This window comes from Nicotiana tabacum, chromosome 3 (genome assembly GCF_000715075.1).
Source record: "Nicotiana tabacum cultivar K326 chromosome 3, ASM71507v2, whole genome shotgun sequence".
Lineage (NCBI taxonomy): Eukaryota > Viridiplantae > Streptophyta > Magnoliopsida > Solanales > Solanaceae > Nicotiana > Nicotiana tabacum.
In genome coordinates this window covers 124,874,979-124,893,937 of record NC_134082.1, presented here as the reverse complement: position 1 = coordinate 124,893,937, position 18,959 = coordinate 124,874,979, and the positions used below count along the sequence as shown (strand labels likewise).

At 37.2% G+C, this 18,959-nt stretch overlaps 1 protein-coding gene across 2 annotated transcripts; it reads left to right on the top strand.

The window, feature by feature from the left end:
• Positions 1-385: 385 nt before the first annotated feature.
• LOC107825870 (plastidic glucose transporter 4) lies at positions 386-18,959 on the top strand. Of its 2 annotated transcripts, none has more exons than XM_016652789.2 (14): positions 386-628; positions 1,090-1,360; positions 2,399-2,513; positions 3,253-3,320; positions 3,536-3,668; positions 3,750-3,849; positions 3,943-4,055; positions 14,067-14,160; positions 14,280-14,433; positions 15,152-15,298; positions 15,382-15,455; positions 17,675-17,763; positions 17,944-18,058; positions 18,547-18,959. In XM_016652789.2, exons 1-14 carry the CDS (start codon positions 530-532, stop codon positions 18,727-18,729), a joined length of 1,755 nt encoding a protein of 584 aa, XP_016508275.1. In that variant the 5' UTR covers positions 386-529; the 3' UTR covers positions 18,730-18,959. The 2 variants fall into 2 exon arrangements, with proteins under 2 accessions (XP_016508275.1, XP_016508277.1); XM_016652791.2 differs by having other exon boundaries at positions 550-793.

Genomic DNA, 18,959 nt, shown 5'->3' with positions numbered 1-18,959 from the left:
GCCAATACCATCCTTCAAATATCACATGAAAGCAAGTTGTTTCTCTGAAGAATCAATTCAAATAGACATCCACCTAATTTTTAAAATTAAAAATGATATATAAACGTTTAATATATATATATATATAATTAAAAGGTAAAAAGTGAATTAATTTGGTTATGTGTGCGATCCGTATGAGAAGTCACTATATGGGTGGGCCGACCCATAAGCTGGACACGGGCCCATGATGGTCATAGTAACGCCAGTTTTACTTCCAAATTTCACGTGTGATGAATCAGCAATGCCGAGAGAGCAGAGCGCCGTCCACGTCACGGCCCGCGACATCTCCAACGCTAACCCAAATCTAATCTGAAATCCAACTGCATTCTATCCATAACCCCCTCCTTCTACTTTCTTCTTTTTTAATCCCCTTTTCCCTTATTTAATCCCTATATTACGATTTAAAGCTTCTACTATAATCTCTTAACTACTGATACTACAATTAACAACATTTTAAATTTGCTATCTGGATTTTTGTGTAAATATAAAAATGCCTACCACTTGGCAATTAAAGAATAAAAAAACAAAAATCAAGGGAATAACAGAAAAAGAGGACTTCGTTGTTAATAACTACAGTAAGCAAACAGAGGTCTGGATTCTAATCGGATTTCCCAAAGCCACTCTTGTCTCAATTACAAGTTTACAAATATATTTTGATCAGACGCACATGAGAACAAATACGAGTTCAACAAGCTAACTCTAGAAGCTGCTTTGATTTCATCAACTTCATTTCTTCACTCGGCATATTTCCACTGTATTTGATCCTAATTCCAGTTGTTTGCTTTTTCAATTATCAATCTCAATGCCATTTCCCTTAATTGTTTTTTTCATACTGTGGACTGTCGAGCTCTTTAGGTTATCTTTGCTTCAAATCTGGTTTGATTTCTGATCTGTCGTGCTTGAACTGGATAAAATTACTTGTTTAGTGTTGACGATGAAATGAACGTTGTTTGACTGATAATGATGGTGGAATATGGGCGCCTGTGTATTGCTTTGTTTATTGCCGTTTATTTTGTTGACTTTTCCGTTATATCTACGTTTTCTCCGCAGGTAAACATAAAAATGCAAGCTTCAACTTTCACAGTCAAAGGCATCATAGGTTTTGGCCTTCAGAATCGTAGGATTTTACAAGGCTCTGGTGACTTGAAAAGGAATACTTTATTAGCTTCTAGAAGTCTCCGGATGCCGGAGAGAAGTAGTTGCTTTGGAGTCAGTATGGACTCTGCTTCCATGGGGATCGAACTTGGCCGTGCTAGGAAAACTGTTCAAAGTGTCTTTGGTTCATCGGCAAAGGCCAGATCACACCGTGTTCGAGCTTCTGGTACATGTCTCAAGTCTCCTTTTTTTAAATTTATTTACTGAATCAACATTATAGCTTCGGTTGATTGTTGTTTGCAGTCACTGCCTTAACTTTCTGCTCCATTTATGTGTGGAATTCTGAATGTCCTTGTGTTTAATAAAAATATGATATTTTGGTATCATTTGTAGAGTATGCCCCTGTTCGCTGACATGTAAGACTTATTGTGGTAGATTTTCTTCCTTGACGAGATTAGGGACACAATGATGGTCTAGTTAAAACTTGTCTCAGCATCTCATATGGACTGTAGGGATTAGCTCTATTGGATTAAACTGTGAGGTAGTTTGTTGCTGTCTTCACTTACAGATCATTTGTGGAACTGCTCCACATTGGCTCAGTTTCTGCTTATACCTGCGAAGGAGCACTAAATTATGCTATGTTGCAAACATAAGGTGGAAACCTGCTCTAACAGTATATCGCCACATTTCTGATTTGGTGAAGGGACAAGGATGGGCGACTAAAATTGGGTAATAATTGGGCCTGCTGTTGCTATGGTGCTGTACTACTGGTATGGTGGTAAGGGTTAGTTGTAATTTGGTGAGAATGATCAACTTTAGAAATTGGTGGGTTGCAGTCCTAACTGGTTGCATGCACAGGTTATGAGTAGGAGATGCCATATCCGGTGGATGGTTATAACGCAGGGAAGATTGTTAAAGAACATTAAGTTTTTCATCCGGGATGGAAACCGAGAGAAAAGATACCTTTTTCTTAGTTTTGGATCTCATATCATGAAACAACCAAAACATGTAGGTTTAGTAAACTTAACTTCACTTTTCCACCTGAGCTTTCTGTTCGAGTAGGTTGTGTTTAGGTTTCATTTTGGAAAAAGGAATATTTCTCATTGTTTTGCCATGTGAATTAAGCATCAGTAGAGTATGTTGTACTAAGAATTTTATTGGAATAATAAGCTGCAACCCGACTGCCTCTCTTTGAATGGAAAAAAAAAAGTCCTGCATGGTGCCATGAAACTTGCTAACAATCATGTCTATTGGTGCATGGCAGGAGGAGATATTGAGGATGCAACACCTCTCAAAGTTCAAGGGCAATCATCTGGATCAGTACTGCCCTATGTGGGTGTAGCTTGTCTGGGAGCAATTTTATTTGGGTATCACCTAGGGTATGATGACATTATATTGATTGAAGAGCATTCGTTTACTGTTATTTTGCCTTACATATGTTATCATAGTTGCCGCTCCATTAAGGTAAGGGTGTCCACAGGTTTGGTTTGTTTTACACACCGGTTGGAAGTAGACAGTGAATGCTGGTTTGGACCTACACCATAACCAAAGAAAATGCAATCACAATATTTGCTTAGTTGGTCTTGGTTGCCACTTCAGCTGTTTGATTGTATGAGCTAAAAATTTGTGTATTCTCGTGAGCGGAACTCAAAGTTTTGTTCGTAGTTTGCATCCCCTATCAACTTTTTGAATTTTCTCTCTCCTCATATAATTAGAACTTATGAATTTCAAGGTATAGTTGTAAGTTTTATGCTATATAAATAACAAATGGGGCCCAAAAAGGGAGGCAAACAACTTGCTGAACTTTAAATGGATCCTGATACCTTCTCGATAACAACTGATCCAAAAGATGGGAAGTTGAATGATAAAAATTCTAATGGGATAGGGGAGTGTTTCTACCGCCATACTTAGATATTCTAAAAATAGATGAATTGGTTCAGTTCTGGTTGGCTGTCTGCTCTATCTTTGAGTTGGACTGGACCAAACATTTTTAGTTCAGGCATTTTCCAAGCCGGCAAGGGATCTTTATTTCATGTATATTCTAAGCCTTGCAGTTTATACTTGTAACCTCTGTTTCTATTGTGCTATTTAGTGATAACTGTCATTTTTCTGGTTCAGGGTGGTGAATGGTGCCCTTGAATACCTAGCTAAGGATCTTGGGATCGTCGAGAACACTGTTATACAAGGCAAGTTTTAATTGAATGGTTTTCTTATGTGAAATATAGTTCCAATGGACTACTATCCTGTTTTACTGGTTCCTGAGCTGCTGGAAAGGGTCAGTTCCTCTATGAAGCCTATCTGTCACAGAGTTAATGTTTTGGCTGTGTGAGGACAAAGTTTAATTTGGCAAGCCTTGTTCAGATATAGGAGTATCAAACTTTTATTTGATTGCTTTGAGTAGGATGGATTGTTAGCTCAGTTCTTGCTGGCGCCACTGTTGGTTCATTTACTGGGGGAGCTCTGGCTGATAAATTTGGCCGAACAAAGACATTTGTATTGGATGCGATTCCACTTGCAGTTGGTGCGTTTCTGTGGTATGTACCTTAATAGTTAAAGCTACAATGTCTGATCATTACCATTGATAGAAGTATCTGATATGATGTCAAAACTTCCAGTACCACTGCCCAGAGTGTGCAGGCTATGATCATTGGTCGCTTACTTACTGGAATTGGCATTGGTATCTCATCTGCTATTGTGCCACTTTACATATCTGAGGTGTATATCTTACTCAAAGTTACACCTTTTTGACACTATTTCAATGGATTTACTTTTGTTTTCCTAGCATCCTGACAAACTTTTGGTGCTTAGATTTCACCTACAGAAATTCGCGGCACACTTGGAACTGTCAATCAGCTATTCATTTGCATTGGAATCCTTGTTGCACTAGTGGCTGGATTGCCTCTGTCTGGAAATCCTTTGTGGTAATTTCTCATTACTTATGTTCACAGCAGAAAACTTTAACTTTTAAATGATTGGTACATGAAGTCATCCATAGGCCTTCCAAAAGATTTTGACAGAAGAAAATTCCAACAAGATGGCATGAATGATTCTATCTGGACCTGATTAGTCCAGAACCAATAGGCGTCTTAATATAATTCTAGACAAGTTTGAGATCAAAGTTGGGGTAGTTGGCAGAATTTATCACTTTGATGCCTCATTCTCTAGTCTGCTTATGTATCTTCTGTTATTTTTAACCTTTATGTATTTTTCATTCTTTATAGTCATGAATCTTCTATTGATAATATTACAACCTAAATACATATTAATTTTAGTTCAGTTACTACTGTATTTCTATTCTTAGTGGCAGGCTTCTAAGTTTTTCAAATTTAGTACTTATGCAATTTATTATTTATTTTTTTCCCAAATACTTCAAACTTTGTAGGTCTTGCATTGATTTTATGGTCTTTTTGTCACGCCCCGAACCTGGGCCTGGACGTAACACGGCACTCGGTGCCTGACTACATCTGACCGAGCGAATCAACTGGCTGGCTGAATCAACATGTGATATCATAACATACTATATGCGGAAGATAAACTAACACATGCCGATGTACTGAAAGTCTGGATGATATAAATCAAAGTGCGGAAATACTAATACAATTCTGAAACATATTTGCAGCCAACATGGCTTAACATGAATAGACTGAGACTCTGTCTAACCGTTACTCTAGTCTATGAAGCCTCTATTGAAGTATTGAAAACACTGACTATCTTTAAATATTAAAAGTCTGTAAAGTAATGATAATGCCCCGAAAGAACTGGGGATCACCAAATAGCTGGTACGAGAATCCTAGCTCTCGGAATCATCAACCTGTAAATCATTACCTGCATCGTGAGATGCAGGCCCCGGGCAAAAGGGACGTCAGTACATTTGAATTGTACTGGTATGTAAAGCAACTGAAAGAATGAATTATAAATGCTGAAACTGAAACTACGCTGATAACTGAGAATTTATAATTGATAACTGAACTGATAACTGGTAATTGAACTGATAACTGATAACTAAACTGATAACTGGTAACTGATATGATAGCTAATAACTGAACTGTAACTAATAATTGAACTGAAAGGAAGTAAGGATATGAATACTCCCTCTTCTGAATGATGAACAACCTGTTTATCTGAATATTAAACTGCGGCCTCAGGCCCAATATATCTATGTGCACAAGCTGTGGCCTCGGACCCAAGTATACGTATACATAACTGCGACCTCAGGTCCAAAATGCATAAAGCATAAATTGCGGCCTCAGGCCCAAAGATGCATAAAGCATAAACTGCAGCCTCGGGCCCAAATACAAGTGTTCAATATTCAGGGATTTAAAATCAGGAACTGAGGATCATGCTGCAATATATGATAGTGAAATACTGAATCACATTGAGTTACATAATACTGGAATACTGGATCACACTGAGTTACATAATACTAGAATACCGAATAGGACTAGACTAAGACGTGTATTCTTGAACTGATTATGAACACTGAAACTTCAACTGTTTATGACATACTGAGTAATCTATACTAAGACTGGGGGCATCAAACCCAAGTCTATATTGAATACGTACTGAGCTCACAACGTTCAGAATGAAAGTCATGAACGAGTTATAAAGCTAGAGAATAGAAGTTCTACAACTATTCAAGGAACTGGGCTTAACTATATTTCTAAGGCAATTAGTAACGTCATAAAAGAAACGTAGTGTAGGGAGAATCATTAACATTCCCAAACATAGAGAGTTAGCCTCACATACCTCAATTTCGCCCCTTATTGATACTACAATGATCCACAATACTAAGAACCTTCAATCTACAATAGCAACATCCAATGGAACCCAATATTAGTAACAAATTCCATAACTTAAGTCATTTAGGCATATTATCAAACACTTGGTGAGTATAAAGCTTCATAATCCCTATTAATGGTGTTCCTACACCCAATAACCCATTTTCTTGCTCTTGGATAAATTCTAAAGTCTCAAATGGTTATAATCAATATTATTCTTTATTACCCATAAGGTAAACAACACCCTTAACCAATAGAGTTCCATTAAATAAACATCTTTCACTCTCTATAATAGTTGGGTAAGTAAATTGGGAACTTATGATTTCCAATCACCATACCAAGAGTTCCAATACTTATTCATACTCATATTCCCTTAATAAATCCATATATGTAAGTCTAAGGGTGTAGGATTACCTTTTTGGAAGAATCTTGCAAAACCCTCCTTTGAGTTCTTGAAGAAATCCCTTGAAGATCTAAGTATTTTATGTGTAGATTTCATCAATACTAGTGTATAAATGATGAAATTCACACCAAGATAATGGAGATTACTTACCTTGACGATGGGAGGGGTTGGAGGTCTTGAGAGGGTGGAGGAAGACCCTAATTCGTCCAAATAAAGTGGGGAAAATAACCCCCGAAGGCTTTATATCAAAATAGGGTCGGGTTGACAAAAAAACGCAGATTTGCACAGTCGCGGCGCATGGGGCGATGCATGGGGCGTCGTGGTAATGAAAAATGTGTTTAGAAATGAAATTTGGAGGTGCTCTGTTAATTTACACGGCCGCGCCGCATGGGGCGGCGCGGTTGTGTAAAATTCTGCGCTGTTTTGGTAATTTGGTCATAACTTCTGGTAGGAGTGTCCAAATGACGAACAGTTTGAAGCGTTAGAAACTAGACTCAAAGATCTTTCATTTGATAGGTTGTGTATCACATAAAACCTTATATAAATGTAAATATGCTCGTGCAAAGTTTGGTCTTGTGCGTACTCATTTGGAATTTTAGTCTATCATGTAATTTTCCAACTTGGCTTAAACTTAGATCTCTCCTTGGACCCCAAATCACTTATGATATTCCTCGTACACTTATTATCACATCCAATTGATAATCATCATATTAATACTCATTTAATGCATCCACAACTGATTCAAATTTGCGGGGTGTTACATTATCTCCCCCTTGGGATCATTCGTCCTCGAATGATTGTCCTGGCTGTATCTTCGGCTAACTCCGGACCTTAAATGGGTTTGGTGGGAACATGAACTTTCATTAACACTTGCATACTAAACTGAATGAATACATGATTACTGAATTGATGAGATACTGAACTGAATAGGTACTAGACTGAATGACTACTAAACTGACTAAATACTGAAATATATGGAGATTGTAATTTAAGGTCTGAATGAGAAGGTTAGATATCTTTGAAATTTCTCTAAAATACCTACCAACTAACAGAGCATAATACTAGCTTCATCGGGCATAATAATACGCATAACATGATACATATACATGAACACTTGTCTGTTATGGATACGTGAATTCTGAAGTAACGTGGATACATGAATACTGAACTGGCACGAATAATCCAATGCTGAACTAACGTGAATATCTGATCACTGAACTGACATCAATATTTGAGTATTAAGCTGGCATGAATATCTGAGTACTTGGACTGACATGAGTATCTGAGTACTGAACTGACTTTAGTGTTCTAATATAAGACCTGAATACTAGAAACACAACTGTCGTGACATGAGATTTGAATAATGGAAACTTGAATATTATAACATGACACGTGAAATACTAGTGTACAACCGCCAATTCTGGTGAAAACTCTAACTCGTTACTTGCCCGATGCTTCATCGGATCCTATATGACCCGATATATCTGGGATTGAGCTTTCCTTTCTTCCTGAATCTTATAACACCTTTCATAGGCAAAACGTTTAGAAACACCCAATCATCAACTTGAAACTCTAGGTCTCTATGTTGCATGTTTGAATAGGACTTTTGGCGACTCTGAGTTGTCTTCAAATGCTCTTGAATCAACTTGACATTCTCCATAGGCTGATTGACCAAATCTGGTCCCAGCAACTCCACTTTGCAACTTCAAACCAACTAATTGGCAGTCTACACCTTCGCCCATAAAAATCATGCTTTCAAAATGGGCGAGATAATCCTACTATAAGGTCCATATTTACCATCTCCACTAAAGGATGTGTGTGTTCTGAGGTAAACACTTGGTTTTCTGCTGCTCGACTTTCACTTGCTGCCAATTCAGACACTTGGCCACAAAGTCTGCAACTTTCTTTTTCATGTCGTTCCACCAGTAAATCTCCTTAATATTATGATACATCTTTGGAAAATCTAGGTGGATAAAATACCTGGAATTATGGGCTTCTAACATCTTCCTCACTCGCTAAGTCCATCTATGGTTGGAACACACAATCTATCATGGTACCTCAAAGTACCATCAATCTCCCCCTTGTTAAAAAGCCATTGTCTTATGCATGTGAATCCCCTCTTTCAGCTACAATAAGTAGGGATCATCAAACCATTTCTCCTTCACTTCCGCTACTAAGGAGGAATATGTCCTATTCTAGACAACAACTCTACTATCTTTGGAGTACGCAAATTGAACTCCTAGCTGGGCTAAGCGGTGAACTTCTTTCACCAAAGTTCTCTTATCTACCTCAATCATGAATTACACTTCCCACACTTGATTATTTTCTTAAGCACTTCCTGAAAACACTTATAGTATTGTTGTGAGCTAAGTCACTGACCACTACTCGGAATATTAGAGTCTCGTGCAATGGCACTGCCCTCGTAATACATAACTGTGCATGATTTTATAGCTTATCTATGATCACTTTATCATCAATAACTAAGTTCGGTGGTCATTCTACTCACTTTGTGTTTCTTACACATGCTAGACATATTCCTTGTGGTAATTATACAATTTTCCCTCATTATCGAACTGATTTTCTCTTTCATATCCATGCTAACTATTCGGGTTTCAAATCTCTAACTGGACTTACTGAAAATTTTTGCTTCACCCCTTAGACCAAAGGTCTTATACTTGCGGATCCTTCTTTTTGTGTTGGGATCCAAATAACCTTCCTTATTTTCTGCAATTCTTTGCACTCTGCGTCAATGACGACTCATCTCCCAACTTACTTCTGAGCTAGGAAAAACTAAATTATTCACATAACGAAAAGCTAATATATTCACACCTATCATACACAATCTTAATAATTTAACTCTGCTCACACTGTCAATCTTGGGGAAACCCCTTTTCTATAATACTTAAAGGGTATTCTTCTATAGTTTGCTCTCTCACTGCTAGCTGATTTTTTTTCCACTGCCACTGTACTTCGGGTTTAACTTAAACTCTTTGGGTTCTAACATGTGTTTCCGTATTTCAAACTGTCATCCACTCACTGGTGTTAACCTAACTAAGTGAATCAAATCTTACCTCTACTAGCTCTGCTGAAATTGCTAATTCACTATATTTACTCAAAACTTATTTACTATTCTTTTACTAACCACCTGCTAGCATCATATTTTCTTGCTCTGCTTTGAATAACTAAGTGAAGCATAAGGTTTATCCTAACCTTCCTCATAATCTGACCATATTCTTTTGCCGTACACTATCATTCTTTTTGAACTATGCACATGGATCACACTTGGGGAAATTTCATCTGTCTTAAATAAAATTGGAATATCTAACCCCAAACTTTCTATACACTTCAAATTCATTACAGACTATAAACCTCCGGCCTAACACATAGTCACATCATGTGAAGGGGAACTATCATATATTTTATCTCACAATAATAGCCACTTCGTATACAAATTTGCTGACATGGTACTTTCTAGTTCTGATTTGAATAAATCTAACCAACTTAAAATCATTCCCTAAAATTCAATGTCGCCTGCTCTTGGTTCTCATTTCGACATCATATTATTCTTAGCTATATTTCCCTTAGGCTCTTTTCTGTCCAAAACTATAGTGATCAATTCTATGCCTTTTGTGGTTGAATTCTTAACCTGTTACACCGTGAGGTCTGACATGTGGATACACTGCCATACACATCTGATAATCACTTTATGCACCATCCGGTGAGTCTTGGGTCTTAATACCTAAAACATGAGAAGATTTTGCTATAATCACTGTTACTTACATTTTCTTTGAGCATCCATATGCATCACTGTATACTCCTAAGTCTCTAGAAATTTTGAAACATTAAGAATTGAATTGGAGGTCTGGTAATTGAATAACAAACAACTGGCATACTGAATAACCATAAACCTGCTAACTGAAAGACTGTATAACTGGTAACTGAGTTAAACTGATAACCATAGAACATAATGACTACTTTTGTACTTTCTGATAAGGTTATGCTCTAATCTGTACTACTATCCATTGCATCCCACTTTCAACATCCTCTCAACTCTTATTTGTTACCAACATGTACTTCATAGATATACCCCAATGTGCAATTGTCCTCTCTAGAACCATAGGTTTCTCCTGCGCGTCGCTTGGGCATCCAATACATTTGGAATTCGATAGGAAGAGAAGGTAACTGTTCCACTAAGCTTCATGGCACGATCTAGAGTAGAAAGAAGTGAGACAATCCTGAATGTCCTCGTAGTTAACCATGAGTGGCCGCCACACACATATAAAGGAAACTCCACTGGACACGACTTCATAGACTCCCTAGGACTCTTGAACCTAGGTGCTCTGATACCAAGCTTTGTCACGCCTCGAACCTGGGTCTGGACGTAACACGACACTCGGTGTCTGACTACATGTGACCGAGCGAACCAACTGGCTGGCTGAATCAACATGTGATATCATAACATACTATATGCGGAAGATAAACTAACACATGCTGATGTACTGAAAGTCTGAATGATATAAATCAAAGTGCGGAAATACTAATACAATTCTGAAACATATTTGCAACCAACATGGCTTAACATGAAAAGTCTGAGACTCTGTCTAACCGTTACTCTAGTCTATGAAGCCTCTATTGAAGTACTGAAAACACTGACTGTCTGTAAATATTAAAAGTCTGTAAAGTAATGATAATGCCCCGAAAGAACTGGGGATCACCAAATAGCTGGTACGAGAATCCTAGCTCTCGGAATCATCAACCTGTAAATCATTACCTGCATCGTGAGATGCAGGCCCCGGGCAAAAGGGACGTCAGTACATTTGAATTGTACTGGTATGTAAAGCAACTGAAAGAATGAATTATAAATGCTGAAACTGAAACTACGCTGATAACTGAGAATTTATAATTGATAACTGAACTGATAACTGGTAATTGAACTGATAACTGATAACTAAACTGATAACTGGTAACTGATATGATAGCTAATAACTGAACGGTAACTAATAATTGAACTGAAAGGAAGTAAGGATATGAATACTCCCTCTTCTGAATGATGAACAACCTGTTTATCTGAATATTAAACTGCGGCCTCAGGCCCAATATATCTATGTGCACAAGCTGTGGCCTCGGGCCCAAGTATACGTATACATAACTACGACCTCAGGTCCAAAATGCATAAAGCATAAATTGCGGCTTCAGGCCCAAAGATGCATAAAGCATAAACTGCAGCCTCGGGCCCAAATACAAGTGTTCAATATTCAGGGATTTAAAATCAGGAACTGAGAATCATGCTGCAATATATGATAGTGAAATACTGAATCACATTGAGTTACATAATACTGGAATACTGGATCACACTGAGTTACATAATACTAGAATACTGAATAGGACTAGACTAAGACATGTATTCTTGAACTGATTATGAACACTGAAACTTCAACTGTTTATGGCATACTGAGTAATCTATACTAAGATTGGGGGCATCAAACCCAAGTCTATATTGAATACGCACTGAGCTCACAACGTTCAGAATGAAAGTCATGAACGAGTTATGAAGTTAGAGAATAGAAGTTCTACAACTATTCAAGGAACTGGGCTTAACTATATTTCTAAAGCAATTAGTAACGTCATAAAAGAAACGTAGTGTAGGGAGAATCATTAACATTCCCAAACATAGAGAGTTAGCCTCACATACCTCAATTTCGCCCCTTATTGATACTACAATGATCCACAATACTAAGAACCTTCAATCTACAATAGCAACATCCAATGGAACCCAAATATTAGTAACAAATTCCATAACTTAAGCCATTTAGGCATATTATCAAACACTTGGTGAGTATAAAGCTTCGTAATCCCTATTAATGGTGTTCCTACACCAAATAACCCATTATCTTGCTCTTGGATAAATTCTAAAGTCTCAAATGGTTATAATCAATATTATTCTTTATTACCCATAAGGTAAACAACACCTTAACCAATAGAGTTCCATTAAATAAACATCTTTCACTCTCTATAATAGTTGGGTAAGTAAATTGGGAACTTATGATTTCCAATCACCATACCAAGAGTTCCAATACTTATTCATACTCATATTCCCTTAATAAATCCATATATGTAAGTCTAAGGGTGTAGGATTACCTTTTTGGAAGAATCTTGCAAAACCCTCCTTTGAGTTCTTGAAGAAATCCCTTGAAGATCTAAGTATTTTATGTGTAGATTTCATCAATACTTGTGTATAAATGATGAAATTCACACCAAGATAATGGAGATTACTTACCTTGACGATGGGAGGGGTTGGAGGTCTTGAGAGGGTGGAGGAAGACCCTAAAATTCGTCCAAATAAAGTGGGGAAAATAACCCCCGAAGGCTTTATATCAAAATAGGGTCGGGTTGACAAAAAAACGCAGATTTGCACAGCCGCGGCGCATGGGGCGATGCATGGGGCGGCGTGGTAATGAAAAATGTGTTTAGAAATGAAATTTGGAGGTGCTCTGTTAATTTACACAGCCGCGCGCGCATGGGGCGGCGCGGTAGTGTAAAATTCTGCGCTGTTTTGGTAATTTGGTCATAACTTCTGGTAGGAGTGTCCAAATGACGAACGGTTTGAAGCGTTAGAAACTAGACTCAAAGATCTTTTATTTGATAAGTTGTGTATCACATAAAACCTTATATAAATGTAAATATGCTCGTGCAAAGTTTGGTCTTGTGCGTACTCATTTGGAATTTTAGTCTATCATGTAATTTTCCAACTTGGCTTAGACTTAGATCTCTTCTTGGACCCCAAATCACCTATGATATTCCTCGTACACTTATTATCACATCCAATTGATAATCATCATATTAATACTCATTTAATGCATCTACAACTGATTCAAATTTGTGGGGTGTTACACTTTTTATCAGGGAATTTCTTTGTGCCTTGTTTTTGGTTTTCCTTGAGAAAGAATTTGAAGTAAAATGATTACTTCTAATCAGCAATGGTTCTAATTGCTATTAGCAGTGCCATACTCCAGCTTTTGGTGCTAAAGCAGAGAGCAATACTCTGTTTCTGTAGTTTTGACATGCAGTGATCTTTTTGGAATGTCCCAGATGCCAAAAATGTTCATGCTTAGGGAATATTTCTCTAAACAACCATTTTGGATATTATTGGAAGCACCAAATCAAGTTGTGTACCTCTGAATTTTAACTTTTGTAATTGAAGCCAGAGCAAGCAGGCCCCCACAGGATTACCTGTTACAACAACAACAACAACAACAACAACAACAATGGCCCAGTTAAATCCCACTAGTGGGGTCTGGGGAGGTAGCGTGTACGCAGACCTTACCCCTACCCAATGAGGTAGAGAGGTTGTTTCCGAAATACCTTCGGCTCAAGAAGACGAAAAGAGGCAATAGATCAGTACCATCAAAAGAAACCATGAAACAAAGAACAACATCACCAAAACCAGAAACAGGATTACCTGTTAATGTTATTTATTTGTTTACTTATTTCTGGGCCTTACTGGATATTCTACTTCCATATATCTCTCCTTAGCCAGTTGAATGACTGACTATTTCTTATTGGCCTTTCTAACTGATATCTTTTGCATCTACCTTGTTTACAAATGAATAAGGTTCAACAACTAGTAGTTGCCAGACTTCAGAAACACTAACGAGCATGGATTTGTCTAACCTTTGCAGTTCTTGTGATGATTAAATTTTTGGGTTAATGTTAAATCCATTAAGTTACTTGTCTCCCAATTCATATGTCAGGTGGAGAACAATGTTTGGTATAGCACTTATTCCATCTGTTTTACTTGCGTTAGGAATGGCATTTTCTCCAGAAAGTCCTCGGTGGCTCTTTCAGGTTTTCTCATGAGATCTTTCTTTCTAGCTTGAAATCTTCGTTATGGATTTCCTTTCTACTGCTAAAATCTATGTCGGAGACTTATAATCTTACCTAAACTATTCACTTTTATCTGGCAGCAAGGAAGAATTTCTGAAGCTGAGACATCTATTAAAAGGCTATATGGCAAAGAAAGAGTTGCTGAGGTTATGGGTGATTTGGAAGCTTCTGCGCAGGGTTCTTCAGAACCAGATGCTGGGTGGCTTGATCTTTTTAGTAGCCGCTATTGGAAAGGTATATCTTTGATCGATAAGTATTGGAGATAATGTTGATTATACGTGACTGTTTAAGCGTCTGAACCTCAGTTCTCTATATCCTTAGGTCTAATAGTTTCCTGTCATATTGTTAAAGAACGTACTTAAATTTCTGTACATTTTGTCATATTGTTAACATTTGGCTTTTGGCTGTTATCTTGTGCCACCATTGTCAGGAACTTTTAAACAGTGGTGTGTAGTTCTGTTCTGCTGCAATAAAGAAAAACTGTCTTTCAGTTATTTTGCTTAAGTTCCAAACCTTAATTATCACTGAAGCATAGGTTTTAGTCTGGTATGTGTCTCCTTTTCTTTTCTTCTTGTTATTCCTCGATCAACTTTGCCTTTTTTGTTTTTTGGGGGAGGGAGGGGCAGTGTTTGGGTTTAAATATGTAGAATAATGGGCCTTAAATTCTGTTGTCCTCCTCAATTCGTGACCTTCATAATCTTCTTGGTTGGAAGAGAACTGTTACTGACAACTTAATTATTCTCCAGACAATAAGAGCCTAAGTTTATGCTTGTACGCACACATTTCTCCACCTAAGTTTGTTCGTAATGTGCTATTATCAGTCTATGGTCACTCGTTCCTTAGTTCCAAATGTATTTGATAGTTTGAGCTCCTGATATTTCTGTGCTATATTGTACAACCAAAATGAGACAATTGTACCGCCAAAATGATCTAATTGTTGTCGTCATTGCAGTTGTTAGCATTGGTGCAGCTTTGTTCTTGTTCCAGCAGTTTGCTGGGATAAATGCTGTGGTCTATTATTCCACTGCAGTGTTCCGAAGTGCTGGAATTTCATCTGATGTAGCAGCCAGTGCTCTGGTTGGAGCAGCCAACGTCTTTGGTTAGTCTTCTCCTCAAGAGTTCCGAGAACATCTGTTACTAAGTATAGAATATATTTTTCTAATTAGGTATATATGTATCCAGGGACAATGGTGGCATCCTCTTTGATGGACAAACAAGGAAGAAAGAGTCTGTTGCTCGTAAGCTTTACTGGAATGGTACGTCACTTTGAGTCCTTGATGGAGTTTATACATACAACTTACTTGGAACTGAACTGCCTTAATCCTTTAAGGAGTGATATTTTTACTTTTAGTTGATTATTACATGTAATCTCTTTAAAGATTATGGTAGCATTTGGATGGACGCGCGCACACATATTTACATATGAAAAAACAGAAAAATCTTCATCGAAACAGAACATTCAAAATTTTTGTTTGTTGAAGGACCTTGTACTTCCAGAAGTTCTAACTATCTCTAGCACTAGCAACGTTATACCCTGTCATAGTGTGATGCAATTCATTTACGCAGTAGAGACAGTGACGAATCTTATCGTTTGAATTTAAGTGATAAATAAACCACTTTTTAAATCATTTTCTGTTATTGGTTATGGTTTGTAAGAACCTAAAGAAATGTAAAACTCAGTTTATATATTCATGATCAAAATTGATATTCTTGGTTAAAAACCTTATATCCTTGCTTAGAGGGATATCTAGACCACTTTGCTTGGGCCTGTTTGGAAATAACTGTTTTGATTTGGAAAAAACCAGCCATTGTTTTTTCCCCCATAAAACCATAATGCTAAGTTGGTGTTTTGAGAAAATAATTCTTACAGCACACGACCAGTTCTTCCAAAACCAAATGCAAAATCCTAACACAAACATTGTTTTCTTTAGAAGGAGACCAAATTTATACAGGACCAAACCGTTTTCTAATCCAAATGTCAAATGTCATGGCATTTGATTTCTCTTTGTGAATCTTAGACTTCTAAGATGATAATGTGAAACTTAGAACCATAACCATAACAGAGAATTTCACAGACCTTAACCTACCTCGTAGTTTAAGATTTTACAGTAGCCTCCCTTATTTCGATTTTTCTGTAACAAGATTGATTTAAATGATAGAATATTTCTATTATTCCAAAGATGTCCTTGTGTATCCTTGACTGAAAATGGAGAAGCGTGTAATTCTCCCAATTAATAGACAAACTGTAAGTATATGAACCTATAAAATAGGTTGTGGGTGTGGAAGTTCACACCATGCAGATTTCTCCGCTTCATTTAAGTGAGATGGAACACCATTAGAAGCTAAGGTCCAGTGATTATATACCTTCAGATTTAAATCTTCATTTTTCTCCACTCTATTATACTTGATTTTACCCCAAAGTTTAGGATAATATCAACTAAAAAAAGGACAGCCCAGTGCACAAAGCAGCCCGCATTCACGCAGGGTCCGGGAAGGGACGCACCTCTAGGATAATATCAACTGATAATTGTTTGACGCCTGCATATTTCTATGAATGCCATAGCCATTTCACGTCTTAGTGGAAGCCTTATTGTTGCTCATGAACGAACTTTGGGCAGTCCATTATGGAAATGAGGAACTGAGTTCAATGTGATATAATTAAATAAGTGATAAGCATCTTACAATTTTCTTTTTCTCTTTTTCCTTTTTGGCTCTCTTAATTCTTATTTAAATTTTCTTGTCGAGTTTCTATATTTATTTTTTAGCACACAGATAGTACTATTTTTCCAATATATATAGCATAAATGATTTTTATTTAAAATTGAATAGAGCTTCTTATTACAAATATAGCACCTAATAATCAAGGTAAAAATGGCGTCAACTTCGGGATGTATAACAAGTTATTATTTGAATTCAATTTCGTTATGAATAAGGAAGTGAACATAATATCTCAACCCATGATTAATGTAAGTATTAGAAATGTAACCTTGATGGATTTGTGAAAATTTTCCATTCAATAATTAATATCCAAGAAGGGCACTTTTATGAAAAATATAAAAATCTTATAATTTCAACAAGTTTTGTTATGAAAAGATCAAAATAAGGAGTGAGTATAATATTCCAAATCACAAGGGAAGTTAGTCTTATAAAGGTAAACTTGAGGTCTTTGAAATACTCCATAACTATAAGCATCCCGCAGAGTAAATTCCAACATGAAGCTCTCTGGGATAGCTTGCCTAAGACTTGCACGGTCTTATCCTAAACAATCCTTGGCAGTTGAACTCATTTCTTTTTGCATCTAGTTGTCAATGCTAAGATGGTTCTTTAGCAGCATCCCATGCATGCATATGCTGAGGCCTGAGGGACATGACGCTTTTATCCTCCTGATTTATGGCTTGTTTCTGATTTATTCTATTTTAGCTTTATCTTGTTCTATCCATCTTATTCTGATTCTCATCATATTCTCCTTTCACAGGCTGCATCAATGATGTTGCTTTCCTTGTCCTTCACTTGGAAGGTCCTGACACCATATTCTGGCACACTAGCTGTTCTTGGTACTGTCCTGTAAGTATCATGTGCTTCCCTGCTGTTAGATCATTACTCCTCCTCCTTTTTTCCACCAGAGCAATTTCTTCTGTTATTTGGCCCTTTTTTTTCCATTGTCAATGCAAATGATTTTTTGTTTTTAATAAGGAATGCAAATGAAATGTATATATATATTTCCTGTTACCTTTTTTCCTTCAGCTACGTGTTGTCCTTCTCACTTGGTGCTGGTCCTGTTCCTGCTCTTCTACTTCCTGAGATATTTGCCTCCAGAATTAGGGCAAAAGCGGTGGCTTTGTCTTTGGGGATGCATTGGGTGAGTCTTCTTTTTCCTTTTTTTGACAAACAAAAGGTTATAACTGCTATAAACATCATTTATGGTGTTCCGTGATTTAGCTGGAAGCAAACTTTTATGCCAAAGTCCTAACATCACAATAAGCTGAAATGTGTGCTGACAGAAGTATGCTCGAATGTCTTCCGAGTATATTTCTCAATGCCATGCCTCTCGAGTAATATAGCATGTCAGGGTGCTTAGAGAAATATGCATTTTATTGAAGCACCAAACACAGTAGTCCCTTGGCTCTTTGATTTTTAGTGTATCGTTTACTTCTTTCGTTTAAGAAGTATCTTTTGCTTTTGATTGTTATTTTCCCAGCATGAGCTGTAGGAAGATAAATATGAAAAACAGAAAAAGTAGGAATTGATTGTGGTGGTATTTGCAGCATTGTAAGATTAGTCGAAGGTTCATTCACTCCATGTTTACTTATTGTCTCTAACAGCCAACTCATCTTTCTCCTTGAACAGATATCAAACTTCTTTATTGGCCTGTACTTCTTGAGCATTGTAACTAAATTTGGAATCAGTACGGTGTACCTGGGATTTGCATCCGTTTGTCTTCTTGCTGTCATGTATATAGTCGGTAATGTCGTGGAGACAAAAGGGCGATCACTGGAGGACATAGAGCGTGAGTTAAGTCCAGCAATATGAGTGGTACCATATGAACAGCTGAGTAATTTCAGCTTCCGCCATCCAGTGGTGTAGATTTTGAAGAGATACTGCCCAGTGGAAGTCTGTTGCGAGACTGGAGTTGTATCACTTACCCTTTAGCCGTCTGTTTGATTTTCTTGTACTTCGGCATCAAGAATGGTGCGACATTGTAACAAACATGCAACTGGTATGAAAGATTATCCACGTATAAATGAGTATTTCAGAATCCA

Coding starts and splice junctions, on each gene's coding strand:
- LOC107825870 (XM_016652789.2), top strand. CDS start 530: ATGCCTACCACTTGGCAATTAAAGAATAAAAAAACAAAAATCAAGGGA. Junction 14,434..15,151: donor TAGTAGCCGCTATTGGAAAG/GTATATCTTTGA, acceptor TCGTCATTGCAG/TTGTTAGCATTGGTGCAGCT. Junction 15,456..17,674: donor TCGTAAGCTTTACTGGAATG/GTACGTCACTTT, acceptor CTCCTTTCACAG/GCTGCATCAATGATGTTGCT.